Genomic DNA, 18,792 nt, shown 5'->3' with positions numbered 1-18,792 from the left:
GCTAATGTCTTCAAAGTAAAGCATATTCATCACAGAAAGACAGACAGACTGTCCAATTCAGTGAATGAACACGTGAGAGGGTTGAGGAAGAATTGAACTCCAAGGCTGAGCCCCGCTGTGAGGAAAAGCCCTTTCATTTTCCTTTACAGCAACCTTGCCATAAAAATTTTAGTTCCTGCTGGGCGGTGGTGGCGCTGGGGGTGGGGGTGGGGCAGAGCAAGGTAGATCTCTGTGAGTTTGAGGCCAGCTTGGTCTACAGAGCGAGATCCAGGATAGTTACCAAAACTACATAGAGAAACAGTCTTGAGAAAAATAAACAAAAAATTTAAGTTCCCAAACCACCAGCTTTCATTTTTAGGACAAAAACAGACCTCCAAGTTACTTACCAACAAATACAGTTCAAGGTTATTAAATTTGGCTTTGAGGGGAATTCAATTAAATTGATCATTAGCTATTCAAAGTGGATTTTATTGACACTGACTCAAAATTTTAAAAATAAAATTAAAAAAATCATTAAAACAAACAAAAAAAGGTTTCTTAAAAGCTTGCCAATATTAATTGCACCAGAAAGACTGTAATCAGGGTCTATGTGGAGAATCTGGCTTGTATTATTTAAAAAAACAAAGTTATTTTAGAATGTAACCTTCTGAAGCAAAAAAAAAAAATCTCTGCGTGGCCCTACTCTGTTTCGAAGCCTTCAGCAGTTCTTAGATCCTGAAGGTCAGCTGCCATGGAGATGTGGCACATGGGTTGTGGTCTGGCCTTCAGTGCCCTCCCTCCTGGCCTCATCGATTTGGAGCTCTGAGCTTTGGCATTTCAGTATCTGGTGCTTTTCTTCTGAGTGCCCCTCTGGGTGAAACGCTGACTCCATACATTGCCTGTACCCACTCAGCCTTCAGCCTTTCACCCAGGCATCATCATGGCCATGAAGGGGCCATTCTCTGGGCTTGAGAACTTGCATCTTTCTAGCTCCCCTAGCTCCTAAGCATGCTCCTCTGGCATACCCAAGAGACTGCTGTATCCCTTGTTTTCATGCCTCCTGTTGCCTGGTCATGATGAGCTTCTCAAGGCCAAGTGCTGGTTGTGATTCATCACTCGAACGTCTGAAGCCCTGGCTCCCAGAAGGGTTCAAGAAAGACTGAATGAAAAGCAAACTGACTACCTGGGCTAACCCTGTCTCTGTTGGTAACCAGAAGTGACTTCCAAGAAGGTATTATCATCTCACTGGGTAAGGAGCAAGAGATGACCCTTGTTCCATTTCCTCTTAGCCATTTCTTTAGTCAGCCATTAGTCATGCTCCAAGAATCACTGAATTGTCCTCGCTGCTGCTGCCTTCTCACAAGTCCTGTGGATCACGGGTAGTCTCTTCCACTCAAAACCTACCGGTGATGAGAGACAGCACATGGGGATGCCACAAGAAACACTCGGGATGTTCCTTATCAACTCTGCTTTAAATGCCTATGTGTGTTGTGCATGTTAGGAGGTGCATGCCATGATGGACTTTTAAAAATTATCTGTCAATGCATGCCTGTGGCAGGGAACGTGAATGTGGAAGTCAGAGGACAACTATTGTGACTTGGTTCTCACCTTTCATCGAGGGTTCCAGGTATCAAACTCACTTCACCAAGTTTGTGTGGCAAGTGTCTTTACCTGCTGAGCCATTTGATGGCCCACCATTTTTTTGTTTTTATTTGGTAGTTATTATGTATCAATCACTTTGCATATACTAATCAATTACTCTGATATAACCCAATAAAACACATACTACTACTATTTCCACTTTAAAAATTTTCAGATGAGGAAAACATGAGACTTAGGAAGTTTGCCTGATGTAATAAAGCTAATAAGTGGCTGTTTGAGGAGCTGAACTTGGTGGTCTAACTGCAGAGCTTCATCTATATATTTATAGTCCTAACTATGTTGCTTTTGCACATTAAGTAATATAGCATCCAAGTTATATTATATATATATATATATAAAATATGCACACCTTTTTTTTTTGAGACAGGTCTCACTATATAGGGTGGGCTTGAACTTCCTCTTCTCATGCCTCAAATTTCTGAATGCTGATGTTACAGTGCCCTCATACCAGTTCATGCTCCAAATTGTTACTGGTGAAAGTATGGGGTGTGTGTGTGTGTGTGTGTGTGTGTGTGTGTGTGTGTGTGTGAAGACTTTTTTCCATCACTGACTTCCAGTAGCAACAAAATTTTTTTTGCGATGGACCAAATAGTAAATACATAATAATATTTGAATATAGTATTTTCTTATATAGTTCTACTAATGAGAACGGGGCTCTTTCTTCTACAGAATGATTCTTTTTTGTTGTTGTTTGTTGAGACAGGGTTTCTCTGTGAAATCCTGGCTGTCCTAGAACTTAGAGACCCACCTGCTTTTGCCTCCTGAGTGCTGGGATTAAAGGCATGTGTCACAACCCAGCTTGAGTGATTCTTTATTCAATCAAGGTTTGAGTTAACAACCCCTATCATCAGATTGGCTGACTGTTCATCTGTAACACCGTCTTACCTCACTGATCATAAGCAGTGAGCAGAGGCAGCCTGCAGGCTCTAGTTTGCCGATCTCCAGATCATGCCTCTCTTGCCAAAATTAGTGCCAATTCTTGCAGAATGCAGTTCAAAATATCTTCCTCACTTGGCTCTTACTGTTTTTTTTTTTTTCTAGTGTGTTCTTATTTCTACCTAGAAGATTCCTGATACTCCTTGGACACTTCCAAAAAGCTTCATGGTACAGTAAATTAAGCAGAAGCCAAGAAGAGCTGGTCAGCAAATTATTATTACTATTCTCGTTACCTTAGTTTCCCCCCATTCATGCATAACCTGGTTTTTAAGCCTCCACTTTGTGTGGACAAAATGCAGTCAGTCAGTCAGTCAGTCAGTCAGTCAGTCAATCACCAGTTTCCCTACTATTCAGCTCTACCTTCTCACATAGGACCAGTCCCTACCAATACCTTTCTTAGCGACTTCTTTTTCTTTTTTTAAATTATTAATAAATTTTCTATTCATTTTACATACCAACCACAGATCCCCCTGTCCTCCCTCCTCCCGTCCCCCAGTCTTCCCCCCAACTCACCCCATATTCCCACCTCCTCCAAGGCAAGGTCTCCCATGGGGAGTCAGCAGAATCTGGTACATTCAATTGAGGCAGGTCCAAGCTCTTCCCCCTGCACCAAGGCTGTGCAAAGTGTCCCACCATTTCTTGGTGACTTCTAGGCACACCACCTACATCTGTTTGAACCTATACCTACTGGGTGCTACCATTATTCAACCAGAGACCATAGACTGCTAGTGCTGCTGTGGCTCCCTCAGGTGTCATCACTGATGTCCTGCATCCAGTTCCTGCCAATGACCCACAGTGGTGTGGCTGGTGATCTTAGATGGATCAGAGGGGCAGCCTATCCCATCCACAGATAACTGGGAGGACACTGGAGTTGGCGAGGTGAGACGTGGCTATGGTTTGTTCCTTTGTCTCTCTGATCTTTCAGCATTTACCCCAATATCAGGCTCTGGGTTTTTATTAAGACCATTAGGATTCATGCAACAGAACTGTGCTATAGCTTTTATGACCATGACTTTCTGTTCTTAATCAGGAAAATCTCTCTATGTTTTACTGAGATGTTGCTGCTTCTGAATTGTGTCCAGAAGACTCCCAAATCCCTTTGAACACAGTCTTCTTCAACCCAGTCCTCATCCCCTGGATTAAAAGTGAAACCCCCCCCACACACACACACACACAGAGAGAGAGAGAGAGAGAGAGAGAGAGAGAGAGAGAGAGAGAGAGAGAGAGAGAGAGAGAGTTGACCACTGCATGTTCTAAAATGAGCTTAAACTTTCTTTTGTGTTATTTGTAGCTTTAGGGTAAACACACAGAGCTTCTTTTGCATGATACATACATGTCTCTCCTGGATCTCCAATTCTGGCCTGGCTCTTCTTAGGGTGACACTGTTTATGGGGTAGTATGTTATACACAGTCCTTTCAGGAAATGCTCACTGCTGAGGCTTTTCCCAGGTGCAAGTGTGCCTTTATGTCACCTTGTAGGTCAACAGATATGTCCTCCTGATGAGAAGAGCTTCACCTCTGACAGCTGCAAGCCTCACCTGCCCATGGTTCCCAGTGGCTCACCATATTGACAGAGCTGGGAAGGGGGGGGGCATTATTTCAAGCCATGCTTCTGTGTGGTGCACATTTCTAAAGTGCAAAAGCCTTTATCATATAAACATGAGTTATTTAGTCATTCCTCTATTTTCAGCATGTCATTTTCAAATTGTCTGTTGTTATAAAAATTGCTTCTGTGAATGTCTGCATGTGAATCTCTGCCATTCAATATGAAACGCACGCAGTCATGAAGAAGCAGAATGACAAAGCAGACACCGTCAATACAGGAGTAGGTCAGATTTTCTCAACCAAAGGAATTTCACAAGGGCCTGCTCTTGCTCACTGAGTTGAACTGGAACTCTGCGCGATCTTGACACTATAGTATAAGCTGTCAGTTTCCTGAAAGATTGAGAAATGAAAAGGAGATTCTTTGGAGCAGACCAGCACACACACACACACACACACACACACACACACACACACACACACACACACACACAGTCCCTGAAAACTAAGAACTGGTGTTTTCAGAACGGCTCCTCCCACTGCATTATTTAGATATAGGAATCAAGATACTCCAAGGACTTCAGATGCTCAGTCTCCAGCTTTTCCAATGGTTCTTGTTATTTTAAGCATCGTGTTATTGAAATGGGCCTGATTATATAAAATAAACTATAGTCTATTGCGTCAGATGAAATGGCATCAACCCTGAAATGACTGGAAATTTCGTCACGGAATAACCTTGGGGTGTTTTTCAGTTTTTGTTTTCCTCTCCCAACCTTGTGCAATCCAAATGCATTCTTAATTTCTCCAACAGAGGCAATGGTTTATTCACATCGACAGTCCCTCCACCTTGCACATTATCTCACTTGATTCTCGGAACAATCCTCCGAAGTACAAACAGCTATTTTTATTGTCCCAGTTTTATGGCTGCAGAAGCTTGGGCTCGATGATATAAAATGATTTCTGGTCTGTTTCCCAGTTTCCAGGCAGGCTGTGGTTAATGACTGAGATGCAGCTCTCAGATAGTATTGATGGAGCCCGTGCTCTCCTTTCAGTCTCCCCCAGTTCCACCCAGCAAGTGGCTGTCCCCTGTCCACAGAGCGTGCAAACAGCAGAGCATCCACAGGCACTGGACCATCTCTCAGGGCCTCTGATCTTGGCCTACTTTCCCACTTTCTGCCACGCCTGTGGGGAACTCATGAAATGTGCTAATGGCTCTGTCAGCTCGAAAGTCCCTGTGCTGAGGTAGGGGTTCTTTCTTTGAGCAAAATGACTCAAGAGCTGAAAAGAAGAGAAGCTTCCTGCTCTTCTAGCTGGGTTAGAGATATTATCAGATTTCAGTGTTGATTTGTTTCTATCTCCAGAGGGAGGAAATCAGCATATTCTGATATTCAGTACTTCCAAGCCCTCAGAGCCTTTCACTGAACAAACCCTACCATATCTACAGAGTACTGGAAGGTACTCTGCATGATACCAAAGGTGAAAGGTAAAAATCAACCTAGCTACAAGCTAGGTTTGATCGACCAAAGTGACCTGCCTGTAAGATACGCTGGTGTAATAGTGGCACAAAGCTCATCGGAGTAACCAACAATATCTGCTTTGAGTTAAAACCCACTCCACCAGATGGAACCCATACACAATGATGCTTGGGTGGCTGAGAACCTGAGACTAGATGGGCCAGGGACCTAGAGGAAAACTAAATACTACTGTTCTGCTAAAGGAATGTAGCAATAAAATGACTCCTAATGACATTCTATTATACTCCCAGATCGGAGAGGAAGAGCAAGAGCCAGAGGGGATGGAAGAGACCAAGGGATCAAGGCCTTCTGTCCACAACAGGGCAGGCACACATATGAACTCACAGAGACTGTGACAGCATTCACAGGTCTGCAGAAGACAGGGTCCTAGAGCTGAAAGGAGAAACTAACACAAGCTCCCATCCCTAACCCAGAAGCAATCTTCAATTGATGACCACTTGCAAATGAAAAATTAGTTTTCTCCAAGGGAGTCTCACTGGGGAAACTAACCACTCTTTAAGGGTAGGCCCCATGCCCAGCAACAGATGGCCAACACACAGCGAACACAATGGCATCTTTGGAGGTTCTTTGTCTTACAATATTGAGTCAGTGTATTTTCTTTTGCCTTACAGGTTCTTTATATACATATTATGGCTTTCAGATTTCGATTTTATGAGATTCCTGAGTGTGTGAACATGAGTGTCTTTGCATCTATATGAATTTCTTGTGTTTTTTATTTGATTTTTTTCTCTTGTTTGTTTTGTCCTATTCCAATTTGTTTTGATTTATTTTATTTGATTATTATTCCTTAGATGCCTGTTTGTTGTCTAACAAGAGACAGAAAGGGTGTGGATCCGGATGGGAGGGAAGGTCGGGAGGAACTGGGAGGAGTAGGGGGAGGGGAAACCATAATCACAATATAACACATGAAAAAAAATCTATTTTCAACAAAAGAAGAGAACAAACCCTACCATAGTCAGTTTTTCTTTTAAGGGTGGGAGGTTTCATTTTCAAATACAAATGAACAATAAAGAATATCAAGGCATAATCAGAAAAAGATTTCATTAGGAAATAGAAAGATTACAATGAAGAGGAAAAAAAAAAAAACCCAACCCAAATCAACCAAGGGGACACAGTTATGTTGAGGAAAACAACCTAAGTCCAAACAAACAGAACCATTAATGTTTTCAGAATGACTTGTGATGAAGATGTTTCATCCACAAAAGAAGAAATAGGATGCATGACCGAGGACACACAAAAGAGCTTGTATTGATTACAGACATGACCGTTAAATTACAAAAGAAGCCCCGGAACTTTGGAATATTTAAACTGTGCTGCTCTGTGCTGCTCTGCCAGAGAGTATTTAAACTGTGCTGCTCTGCCAGAGAGTAGAACTGGAAGCTGGGATTTTTATTTTTAAAGGTAACAACACAAAACAGAACCAGAAAATCTACAGGCAGTCCAACAGTCCTTAGTAGATTCAGAGAGAAAAGTCATGCAAAATCAAGGCAGAATGAGGTATGGTGGCTCACACTTGTAAGCCCAGTATTTGAGATGCTGAGGCAGGAAGATGGCCTCCAGGCCAGCCTGGGCTTCACAGCCAGACCCTATCTCAACAAAATCCAAACACCAAACCCAAGCTAACAATCCAAAAATAGCAACAACAAAATGACCAAGGTAGAGGAGGAAATGAAGAACAGGAGGAGAAGGAAGAGGGAGAAGAGGAAGAGGAGGAGTGCAGGAGGAGAAGGTGGTCAGAGAGACAGTCTGTCCTGAGTTGGCAAGTTGAAATAAAGGGGCAAGTATATGAATGTCACAAAGTGGCCTTTGTTTGTCTTCAGTGAACCAAATTGCACTTCCTGGAAATAAGCCATCAGTATTTGGAATATATCATCTGATGGATCCCTGTGAAAATTAATATCAAGTAAAATGAAGTTCAATTGTATAGAAAAACATACTGGACGAGGAGGGGATGAGGAAGAGGAAAAAAGGAGGAGGAGAGGGAGGAGGAGAAGAGGAGAAGAAGAGGAGGAAGAAACTCAACACTGATGGCCGATGGCCATGTGACTAAAAGGCACAGAACTGGCAGTGTGTGTGTGTGTGTGTGTGTGTGTGTGTGTGTGTGTGTGTAATTTTCACATAATCTGATTTTTTTTAGAACATCAAAGATTAATAAAACAATTGAGGCTGGGTGGTAGTGGTGGTATACACTTTTAATTTTAGCACTCAGGAGGCAGGGGCAGGCAGATCTCTGAATTTGAGGCCAGCCAGGTCTACAGAGCGAATTCCAGGACAGCCAGAGCTATGCAGAGAAACCTTGTCTTGAAAAAGAAAAGAAAGCAATTGAAAATTTTACAATATAAAGAAACAACTGGATATAAAGGAAGGGAAGCAAAACAGACATCAGACTTCCGGCTGACAACTCCAGACTCTTATAGAGGCAATAGTGAGATACCTTTAGTATTCCAAGGGAAAATAACTTTCAATCTGGACTATTATAGTTAGCCAAAATACCAGCCAAGGTGAACATAGGACAAAGATCTTCTGGGACACTCATGGCTTGGAAATTGGTGACACACCAGTTCTTAAGAAGTTATTTGAAAACTTGTTGAGGTAGAACAAAAGTGTAATGGAAGAAGTAAGAAGAGATGATCCCAGCAGACCTGAATTTGACCCATGGAATCCATGATGCCAGTGTGCAACACGTGGATGGTGGGCCTCAGGAGGGAGGGTCTTACACTCAAAGAAAATTGACAAGATGAAAAAGCACTAATAAAATGGGCTACAATAAAAAAAATGGCAATAATATAAAAGGAACGGAAATAGAAAATCCAGGGGAAAAATGTTCAATATGAACAGCAACCCTCATAGATATTTGGCTCTATAGAGAACAATATGTAGATTCATGGCAATATGGATGCTGGTTAAGTGATTTTCAGTTGCAAAGGATAAATATGTAGTTAATTATGTAGATAAATATGTAGTAATAGAATTAATCCTTCCAATTATAATACACAGCAGACGCTGGGTGATAGACATGAGAGAGAATCTAAAGAGAAGAGCAAAAATGATGATGCTTTCATCTTAGAAAAATGAAGAATCAAGAAATACTTCTCAGGGCAGCCTCAGTTGGTAGAGTACTTTCCTCGAATGCATGAAGACCCAGGTCTGATTCTAAGTACTGTATGAACTTGGTTCATAATCCCAAAGAGAACTGGGGTACAAGAGATCCTCAGAGAGAGAGAGAGAGAGAGAGAGAGAGAGAGAGAGAGAGAGAGAGGGAGGGAGGGAGGGAGGGAGGGAGGGAGGGAGGGAGGGAGAAGTTAGGGGAGAGAGAGAGAGAGAGAGGGAGGGAGGGAGGGAGGGAGGGAGGGAGGGAGGGAGGGGAGAGAGAGAGGGCCTTTAGTTGATGAAACTTTTTTTTTTTTTTACAGAACATTTTTTATTTTTCACTAAGACTTTCCCAGAGGACATAACTAAGCTTGTCACCATCCCTACCCCCACAAAGGGTTAGTGCACTCACTGCTGTAAAGCAGATACAAACAGTTTCCAGGACTGGAACCAACCTTAACTGGCAAAGAGCACTTTCTCTCTGAATTATCATAAAAATGTTTAAGTAAAAAAAGAAAGGAAAGGAGCAAAGGGGCAATGGTGGTTTCAGAATGAAAAGATCATTCACTATCATGTCATACATTCAATCTTGGCTCTAGTAACAAAATGGAAACAGGATTACTATCATACAAAATGTTCACTACAGCACACTGTATGCACCTGTTCCAAGCCCACCCTCAGCCCCCAATGCTTCCAACTCAACTACTTCCCAGCCTGTTGGGCCTGTCGACGAAGGAGCACGTAGATCTTCTCTTTGATCCAGTCTTTGTTATAAGGCTGGTACGTCTGTGTATCAGCTCGGTAAACAAGACAGCTGAGATCTGCCAGATCATGGATAAAGTCAAACAACTGACTGATATCGTATGTGATGGAGGGGCTGTTGGGATTCATTCTCTTCAGATGTTCTTCATACATTTTACAAACACCTTCCATGCACTCATTCACAGACTCATAGTCAGCGTAAGTCCTGCCTTCTGGTCTCTTGGTAGGCTGTACCAACAAAATGGTGTGAGACATCGCGCCAAACGCTTTGCTGCAGCCGCCGCTAACACCGCTGCCGCCGCACACGAGCTCAGCCGCAACACCGCCAACAGCCAATCCCGCGAGAGCGGTCGAAACATTTTTTTTTTTTTTTAAGTGCACTAAATTTCACTTCCCAGAAACAGGCCATCAATATTTAGAATATACTGTCTGAATGGGTCCCCTTGCAGAAATGAAGCAGAAATTGACAATTGGCAATGATGAGATTTTTTAGTTTTGCAAATTAATTTCAAGTAAGATTTAGTTTAACTGTACAGAAAAAGAGATTGAACAAAATTAGAAGGAATTGCTGAATTTCAGCTAAACATTTTTATGGCACACAAGTTATTATTTTTCTTGGTGTGTATGTATGAATTTGGGTGCATCCTTATCACAGAACATAAATTGAGATCAGGGGACAGTCCTGGGTACTAATCCTCACCTTTCACCTTGTTTGAGACAGGATCTCTTTTTTTTGTTGTTGTTGCTCACGACCGTGTATACCAGGCTAGCTGACCCATGAACTTTTTTCTTTCTTTCTTTTTTTTTGGGGGGGGGTGTTTATTTATGTATTTTCTTCATTTAAAAACACCAAGTCTCTTACTGGACAAAAACATTTTGGAGTTTGTATTGAAGTCCCACGAACTTCAAAGGATTGGCCTGTCTCTGTCTCCCATCTTGCTGTAGGAACCCTGGGATTACGCACTTGCACTACCACGTAGAGAGTTTCCGCTGATTCTGTGGATTCGAACACAGGCACTCTTGCTTGGCAAGCACTATATTCACTAAGCCATCCTCTCATCCCTACCACAAAAATTCTTAAACCGTGACCTTTGAAGATAAGAAAACCACTACAAATGTCATCAGGAAGTTGTAATAATGCTTTCTTCAAAAACAAATCAGAAATCTACCTGCTTTCCCCTCCCAAATGCCAGGATTAAAGTTGTGCATCATTAAGCTCAGTGAATTTCATTTTTGGAGTGAATTATTTCCCTGCCATCAAGAATGAGTAAGGTTACATGTTTAAAAGAACTTTCATAGGCCTTTCACCTAAATTCTACATTTTTATTCATATAATTGTTCTTACACTGTAAATGTTTTTAATTTTCATTTTTAAATTTAATCACAGATCCATAGCTCTTTAGTCCTAATGCTATATGTGAAATCAAAATTCATTTTCATTATTTCCTTGGGATCTTCAATTCTCCTTCAATTCATGACTCCTTTTGTTGGGATAATCTTTTTGTACACTGTGTAAAGATGTGTCTCACCTGCCTAAGGCACCTTCTGATTAACGGTTTAGTAAAGAAATGAATGGCCAATAGCTAGGAAGGAGAGGATAGGCAGGACTTCCAGAGAGAAACAGGAACTTTGGGAAAGAATCTGAGGTGGGAAATTCTCCAGCCAGACATGGAGGAAGTCTGATGTACAGTACTGAGGAGAGGTAACAAGTCACATGGCAGAACATAGATTAATATAAACAGGTTAAATTAAGCTTTAAGAGCTCACTGGGAACAAGCTAAGCTAAGGCTAAGCTTTAATAATTAATAAAAAGTCTCCATGTCATTATTCAGAAGCTAATACAAAGAAAGCTAGATCCTTTCTTTTGGTTCACCTCTTGGTTGAGTGAGTTTCCTCATAAACAACAGTTTTTCCCATAATATGGGAACCCTGAATTAATGCATTCTTATGAATGGCTGTCAGTGGCTTTTATAACCAAGGGGCAACTTGACAGAATGTGAGTCACTAATCATATCTTTATCTTATTAAATTTTGTAGGGCTTTTTTTAATATTAAGTATTAATTGGTCATCATCATTATCATTATCATTATTGTTGCTGGGGACCAACTGAGATCCACCCCCAGTTCCCACTCTTGACTACTTTTATCTTATATATTTTATTACTGATTACTCTGCACTCATTTTAGCTTGACATACTGTGGTGGTATGAAAGAAAATGGCCCCCAAAGGGAGTGGCAATATTAGGAAGTATATTCTTGTTGGAGTAGGTGTGGCCTTGTTGGAGGAACTATCACCATTGAGGCAGTCTTTAAGGTTTTATATATATATATATATATATATATATATATATATATATATATATATATATGTGTGTGTGTGTGTGTGTGTGTGTGTGTGTGTGTGTGTGTGTGTGTATGTAGCTGGAGTTTTCTCCATTCTTGCCTGGCCCACAGTCAGGACAAATCTCTCTCACCTGCCAGTCCCACAGCCACTCAGACCCAACTGAGTAAACACAAAGAGACTTACATTTCTTACAAACTATATGGCCGTGGCAGGCTTCTTGTTATCTAGTTCTCTTCTCTTAAATTAACACATTTCTATAAATCTATACTTTGCCACGTGGCTCATGGCTTACTGGTACTTTACATCTCACTTGTCATTGTAGCAGCTGGCAGCATCTCTCTCAGCCTTCCTGTTCCCAGAATTCTCTTCTCTGTTTGTCCCACCTATACTTCCTGCCTGGCTACTGGCCAATCAGCATTTTATTTATTAACCAATCAGAGCAACACATTTAATATACAGAACATCTCCCAGCACTTCCCCTTTTCTTTTTCTTTTTTTTTCCAAAAGGAAGGTTTTAACTTTAACATAGTAAAATTACATATAACAAAACAATTATCAAGTAAGAATTAGTTTCAGTAACTACTCTATTTGTATTTGGCAAAATTAAAGAAGATATCCTATCTATCTTATATTTGTGAGTCTAAGGTTTCATATCTAACTTATCTCTTATCATAACTAAGGAAATTATAACTATACAGTCTTCAACTACATCAAAGACCTCAGAAGAATATAATATTACCTGAGAAATGGGAGAAGGACACAAGCAACTTTTGGGAGTCTTGTGACAGTAAACAGTGACAGCTGGCAGCCTGGACAGTCACCTAAAGTTCTTTTGTAAAGTTGAGACATTTGTCTTCAGCCCACAGGCCTAGAGTCTCTCAGTCACTTAAGCCACACCCAATAAGACAGACCACTTCCTGTTGCCTGCATAAGATGTAGAACTCTCACCTACCTCTCCAGCACCATGTCTGCCTTCACGCTGCCATGTCCCACCATGATGATAATGGACTGAACCTCTGAACTGTAAGCCAGTCCCAATTAAATGTTTTACTTCATAAGAGTTGCTGTGGTCATGATGTCTCTTCACAGCAGTAGAAACCCTAAGACACACACACAGTATGCTTTTACCTGTGGACTTGTCTTCATTTCAGTTAAGTTTCTTCTCTCATTATATTGTTCCACTTACTCTTAGTGCTTTGGGAATGCCAATTATGCACGTTAGAACTCTATTGTCTGTTTTTCTTAACTATCAATTTTTATTTCTTTGTATTTTTCTCATAGGGTTCCATTGTGTTTTCACTTGTGTTCATTCTGGTTTTGATTGAGTTGAAAAAGCTTCCTCTCCCCCCCCACCCCCTTTGTTGTTCAAAAATTCCTTATTTGTAGCCCTGAAACTCCTGTTTGAGTTGTTTTTATTTTCCTAATTTCAGAGAGAAGCTTTGTAATTTTCTCCAACGCAATGGAAAGTTATTTGTTAACTAGCATGGCCAAAGGAGGAAGAAGGACTTTGAGCCAGCTGACAGCTTCACTTTGCTGTGATTCTGAAATGCTCTTCTCCTTGGGACATGTCTCTGGGATTCTCAGATGTTATGTGGGAGGCTACTGAAGTCCCTAACAAAGCCCTGGGCCCTTTGGTTATGTCTCTTCCATTGCCTCCCCACCCTTTCATCCTTCCATGCTTGGCTTGGAGGCCACAGACCACAGAAATAGGTAATTACAGCCTGGTGTCTCCTTGATTTTGACTGTGGATATAAACTGTGCCCTGATTTAAGTTACTCCATATTGTGTGAAACAGTATGCCTTGCTCTGGGTGATACCATTTTTTTTTTTTTCGTTGGTTTGCTTGTAAGATGGCCTCATGATGTAGCCCTGGTTGCTTGGAACTCTGTGTGTAGATCAAGATAGCCTCATATTCACAGAGTTCTGTCCATCTCTGCCTCCCAAGACCCTTGAGATTAAAGGCATGTGCCACCATGAAGGACTTTCAGGTGGCTCCATGAGGTGGTTTGAAAGAAAATGGCCCTCAAAGGGAGTGACACTATTAGGAGGCATGGCCTTGTTGGAGCAGGTATGACCTTGTTGGAGGAAGTGTGTCACCGTGGGGGTGGGCTTTGAGGTCTTCTTTGTTCAAGCGACATCCAGTGAGACAGACCACCTCCTGTTGCCTGCTGCCTGCAGGTCAAGATGTAAGAACTCTCACTCACTTCTCCAGCACCATGTCTGCCTGTATATTGCCTTGCCTCCCCACCATGATAATAATGAACTAAACCTCTGTACTGTAAGTGAGCCACTCCAATTCAATGTTTTCCTTTATAATAAGAGTTGCTGTGGTTATGGTTGTTATGCCAAGATCGCGGGGACCACCAAAAGACCACCACAAAGCCTGAATCCCATATGTAAAAGCAAAAAGCCTTTATTTCAAGCTTGGAGCTTGACACAGCACTAAGAGCAGAGAGCCCCAAGCCCAGGCAGGGTGTAGTTTTTTTTTTTATTTATTTATTTTTTTATCATAGCAGAGGTTGGGGTGAGGCAATTTCCGGGGTTCAGGACCCTGATTGGCTGACATTTGTCTAGGGGTATAGGGGATGTTTGGAATGTCAGGTATTTTCCCTTAGATGCAGGCCCTCCCTGGGTGGAGTTAGCTCATGGTTCTCCTGGATCCAGGTGTTGCCTGCTAGTAAGCCTGTCACAGAAGCTGTGTCTGAGCCTCTAAGCCTGTCATGGAAGTTGTGTGGCCAAGCTGTTTTGCACACACATACACACACACCCCGCCGCCCCGTGGTGTCTCATCACAGCAATAGAAGCCCTAACTAAGACACTCCATCTTAATAAGCAGCAACTGACTCCATTCTGAGTATAAATACAGAAGCAGAATGACTCGGCATCTTGTTTGTGTACATAGGCACCACCACCTGTCCAGCATGAATCACAAGGCACAGAATGATAATTATTCATACAAGTAAAAAAAGTCCATCTATTTTTTTTTTAAGTAGATTGGAGACATATCAGAAAAAACTGGGTCTGTGAACTTATGGAACATACTAGATCAATGCAGGCTGCAGCAAAATCACTTGGACCCCATAAAGTGAGAAATACCTAACACCTCAGTGACATTTGCTGTCACCTGACACCTGGTACATGCATCAAGGGACAACAGGCAGAAAACTCACTGTCTCCAGGGCTTCAGCTCAGCACAGGCCCACTGCCTGAGGTGAGTCACACAAACTGCTATCCATCCATCTCTCCTTCCCTCCCTCCATCCATCCATCTGTCTTGTCCTGTGCCTCCCCTCCACATGTCCTATGCCTCTGGAGACTGGGTTCTAGATGCTCTCAGCAGCTAACCACTTGCAATGATTCTTTTGGCATTCCTATCACATCTCTTACTCTGTCTCCAGAAAGGCCACTTCAACATTTTTGTAAACATTCTGTAATTATGTGTGTGTGTGTACACATGTGCATTACTTTGTGAAATATAATGTGTGATCTGAGAGTTAATAATTGAGATTGGAATAAAAGTGTCTATGATAGGAAGAGATGGCTCAGCAGTTCGGGGCATGCTTCTCTCACAGAGGACCTGAGTTCAGTTCCCAGCACCACATCTGGAGTCTTACAACTGCCTGACACTCCAGCTCCAGGGGATCCAGTGCCTCTTTTGGCCTCTTTGGGTACTTGCACTCATGTGTGAGTGCACATTCATATATGCAATTAAACAGTAAAAAATGAAATCTGAAAAGAACCTGTGATTGCCAAAGGCCATGCTATCAAGGGAAATCAAGATTACTTGGTAAATTGCAGACAATGAAACTGACATAGTTTGTGGATTATTGCCAATCAATAAACTCTGACATATGGAAAGATAGAAACATGTCTGTTTTTACAGTGTGCGCTGACAGACTTTCCTTGTCATGCTGTTACTGTACAGAAACACTGCTGTTCTCCCGAGGAGTCATGGAGGGTGTCGAATCTCAATTTCAGTCCCACATCTATTATCACTCCTATTAAAATCAATATCCCTTTCTGGGTCAGTTTCTGCTAGAGTCACACTACTATCATAAATGGAAAACTTGTATCACATTCCTTAAATAGGAAGTAACTTTTTCTTCTCTCTCTCTCTCTCTCTCTCTCTCTCTCTCTCTCTCTCTCTCTCTCTCTCCCTCTCTCTTCTTCCTTCCTTCCTTCCTTCCTTCCTTCCTTCCTTCCTTCCTTCCTTCCTTCCTTCCTTCCTCCCTTCCTTCCTTCCTTCCCTCTCTCCCTCCCTCCCTCTCTCCCTCCCCCCTCTTTCTTTTTCTGGGTCTCACTTTGTAACACTTGCTGTCTGGGAGCTCTCTGTGTAGACCAGGCTGGCCTTGAACTCCAGAGATCTGCCTGCCTTTTAAAACAAATACAAGGAAGACAAAAAGATTCTGGCTAGATACATTTCCTGCTGGGAGCTAAGTCTTTTCTTTGTTAGGAAGGGAGAATTACAGAAACACTAAAGGCTACTGGCATCACATTAGGATGTTCTTCTTGATATAATCAAACTGAAAGATAACTAAACAAAATTGAGCCACTTTCAAAAATTGTTACTTAACATAGCTAGATGACCATCCTAAGCATCATCAAACCTTATTTCATCCTTCCTCAGCAATATAAGTGCCCTCTGCATTTCGAGACACACCACTCTAAACCAAGGACCAGTGATTTTGTCCCTTAGGCCTGTGACACTAACATCCAAGGAGCCATATTTTCTAAGGCTGGAGGCAGTGTATGTCAGTGCTCAGCGTTTTATTAGCTTTGCAGTATCTGGCAGACATACTTCACGGTGTGTGGTTTGAGGTTCTCAGGGTTTCCTTGTTTCATTAACAACAGGGTGGTTCCCCCCCGCCCTACACTTTTGCTCTGCTTTGTTCCTCTGTTGTTTTTGGAACAGGGAGAGAGAAAGGGAAGAGAGAAAAGCATCTTCTGTACCTTCCACCGATAACTGCAGCTCTCATGTGCATCCTGTGTGGCTTCTGACAGCTGGGTGCTAGCTCCCAGAGGGGTGGGGCCCCTCTCAGACTTGACTCTTCTGATTTAGTCTGTGACTCAGTACCTCTGCGTTCTCTCTTGGGTACCAGATGGTAGAGTGAGAAAACACTCCCTTGCTACCGTCCCTAGACTGAGGCTCCTTCACATCTGAACTTACCTCCCAGCGCTCTGCTGACTTCTGAACAAAGGCAGCAGGGGAACTTCAGCAGCGAATGGGGATCTTCAGTCTGAATCTGATACCTATCAGCTGAGGTGCTCTCTGCAGCCTGTCATTGGTCCCCTACACTCACTAGATCTATATCACACAACAAAGATTCTGACAGGGTCAAAAAAGCAGCAAGACCTGATAATGCAGTTTTTTAACTTTTTTTTTTCAGGGTCTCTGTAGATGAAGCTCTAGTCTCCAACTCATAGAGATCCACCTGCCTCTGTCTCTTGAGTGCAGAGATTAAAGGTGTGCACCACCACACATGGCTGGTTTTGATTTTTTGAAAGATGTCCATTGCCATCTGAGCACATATTGGGCTGTTTTGGTAGAGTTAAGGGGCAATGGGTTGTATTCTACCTTGCATTATTGTGACCCAAATGCCTGAGAGAAACACTTTATAAGAGTTAAGATTTATTCTGGTTCACAATTTCAGTCTATTATGGCAGAAAAGCTTGGTTCGTGGCAGTGGGAGTGTGTATTGGAGACTGTTCACACTATAGCAGACCGGGAAGTAGAGAGTAGGGCAGGAACCAGGAGTGGTGTTACTTTCAAAGGCCCACGTACACTGTTTCTCTCATCAGCTGGGTTCATCTCCTAAAGGTTCCAGGGCTTCCCCAAAAGAGTGCCACCCGCTGGGGAACAGGCAATTAAAAACATGAGCCTGTGGGAACATTTCAGAGTTAAATTACAACATCTGATGTGATGAGTCTTGGTATTTCCCACTTGTAAATCACCAAGTGAGGAGTTTCTTGATTTTATTACATGAGTAATGAGATTCATCACATTGTAGTGGCTCACAGCAGGTCGGGCCTCTCCTATGCTTCAGCCTCCATGTCAATGAAAGGGATGCAGCTAGAATCCATGAGGCTACACGGAATGTTACCATAGACACCTGCTCATAGGTCAGGGGTTGAGTAGAGACTTCCATTCCCGAACAGCAGAAAAAAGTCAACTTTAAGAAAAAACAAACATTCTAACCTTTCTTCTCATTTATTCTCAGAGACCTGACTTCCCCCAAACAATTTCGCTTTCCAACCTTGTTAATAGACAGATCCTGCACTCTTCATCTCTCAGGGCAGTGATGGCTTCCTCAATTCCAGTTGCTACATTCAGATCATAGTGCATTTATTAGTTCCACTTTTCAATAATCTCATTTGACTTCCAGCTATGGCTCTTTACTGCTATCCAGCACATTAAATGTTCACCCATTTTATTCAGTGTTTTCGACCTGGGGTTACGATGTCTTTTCTTACACTATTGAATAGCAATAGCACCTCTGGAAAGCGGCTAGTTTTTCCAAATTTCTGCTGGTTTATATTTATCATCCTCTAATGTGAAGGCTGTACAACAGAGCTGTACCTTACTACCTGATTGTATATTATATTTACTGGGGGGGGGAGCTTTAGGAAAACCCCAAGTTCAGTCCTCATCTAAGGCTAATAATCCAAGTATTTATATTTTCTTCCCTTTGAAAGTATTCCAAGTGGGGATCCCATGGTGCAGCTGGAGTTGGAGTCTCACCTGTGCGCCCATGTTAGCGCCAGCTCCCAAGTGACTCTCAGGTTCTGGTGTCATTGTCTCTTACCCAGGCCCCAGGGGCATTCAGTTCAGCCAGGTTGTCGCACAATTGCTGATCTCTAACCCCAAGGGAAATGTAAATTGTTTTTTTTTTTTTTTAAAGATTTACTTATTTATATGTATACAGAAGAGGGTGCCAGATCTCAT

The 18,792-nt window shown here is 42.2% G+C and overlaps 2 protein-coding genes across 2 annotated transcripts in view; both read right to left on the bottom strand.

The window, feature by feature from the left end:
* Nucleotides 1-18,792, bottom strand: part of Dglucy (D-glutamate cyclase) — a 138,084-nt gene that overhangs the window by 114,892 nt on the left and 4,400 nt on the right. The window lies entirely within an intron of this gene.
* On the bottom strand, nucleotides 9,050-9,863 carry LOC114705024 (enhancer of rudimentary homolog). The gene has a single exon (XM_037210781.1). The coding sequence runs from the start codon at nucleotides 9,759-9,761 to the stop codon at nucleotides 9,447-9,449; it is 315 nt and encodes a 104-aa protein (XP_037066676.1). The 5' UTR covers nucleotides 9,762-9,863; the 3' UTR covers nucleotides 9,050-9,446.

Source organism: Peromyscus leucopus, chromosome 14 (assembly GCF_004664715.2).
Source record: "Peromyscus leucopus breed LL Stock chromosome 14, UCI_PerLeu_2.1, whole genome shotgun sequence".
NCBI lineage: Eukaryota > Metazoa > Chordata > Mammalia > Rodentia > Cricetidae > Peromyscus > Peromyscus leucopus.
This window is presented reverse-complemented; position numbering and strand designations above follow the sequence as displayed.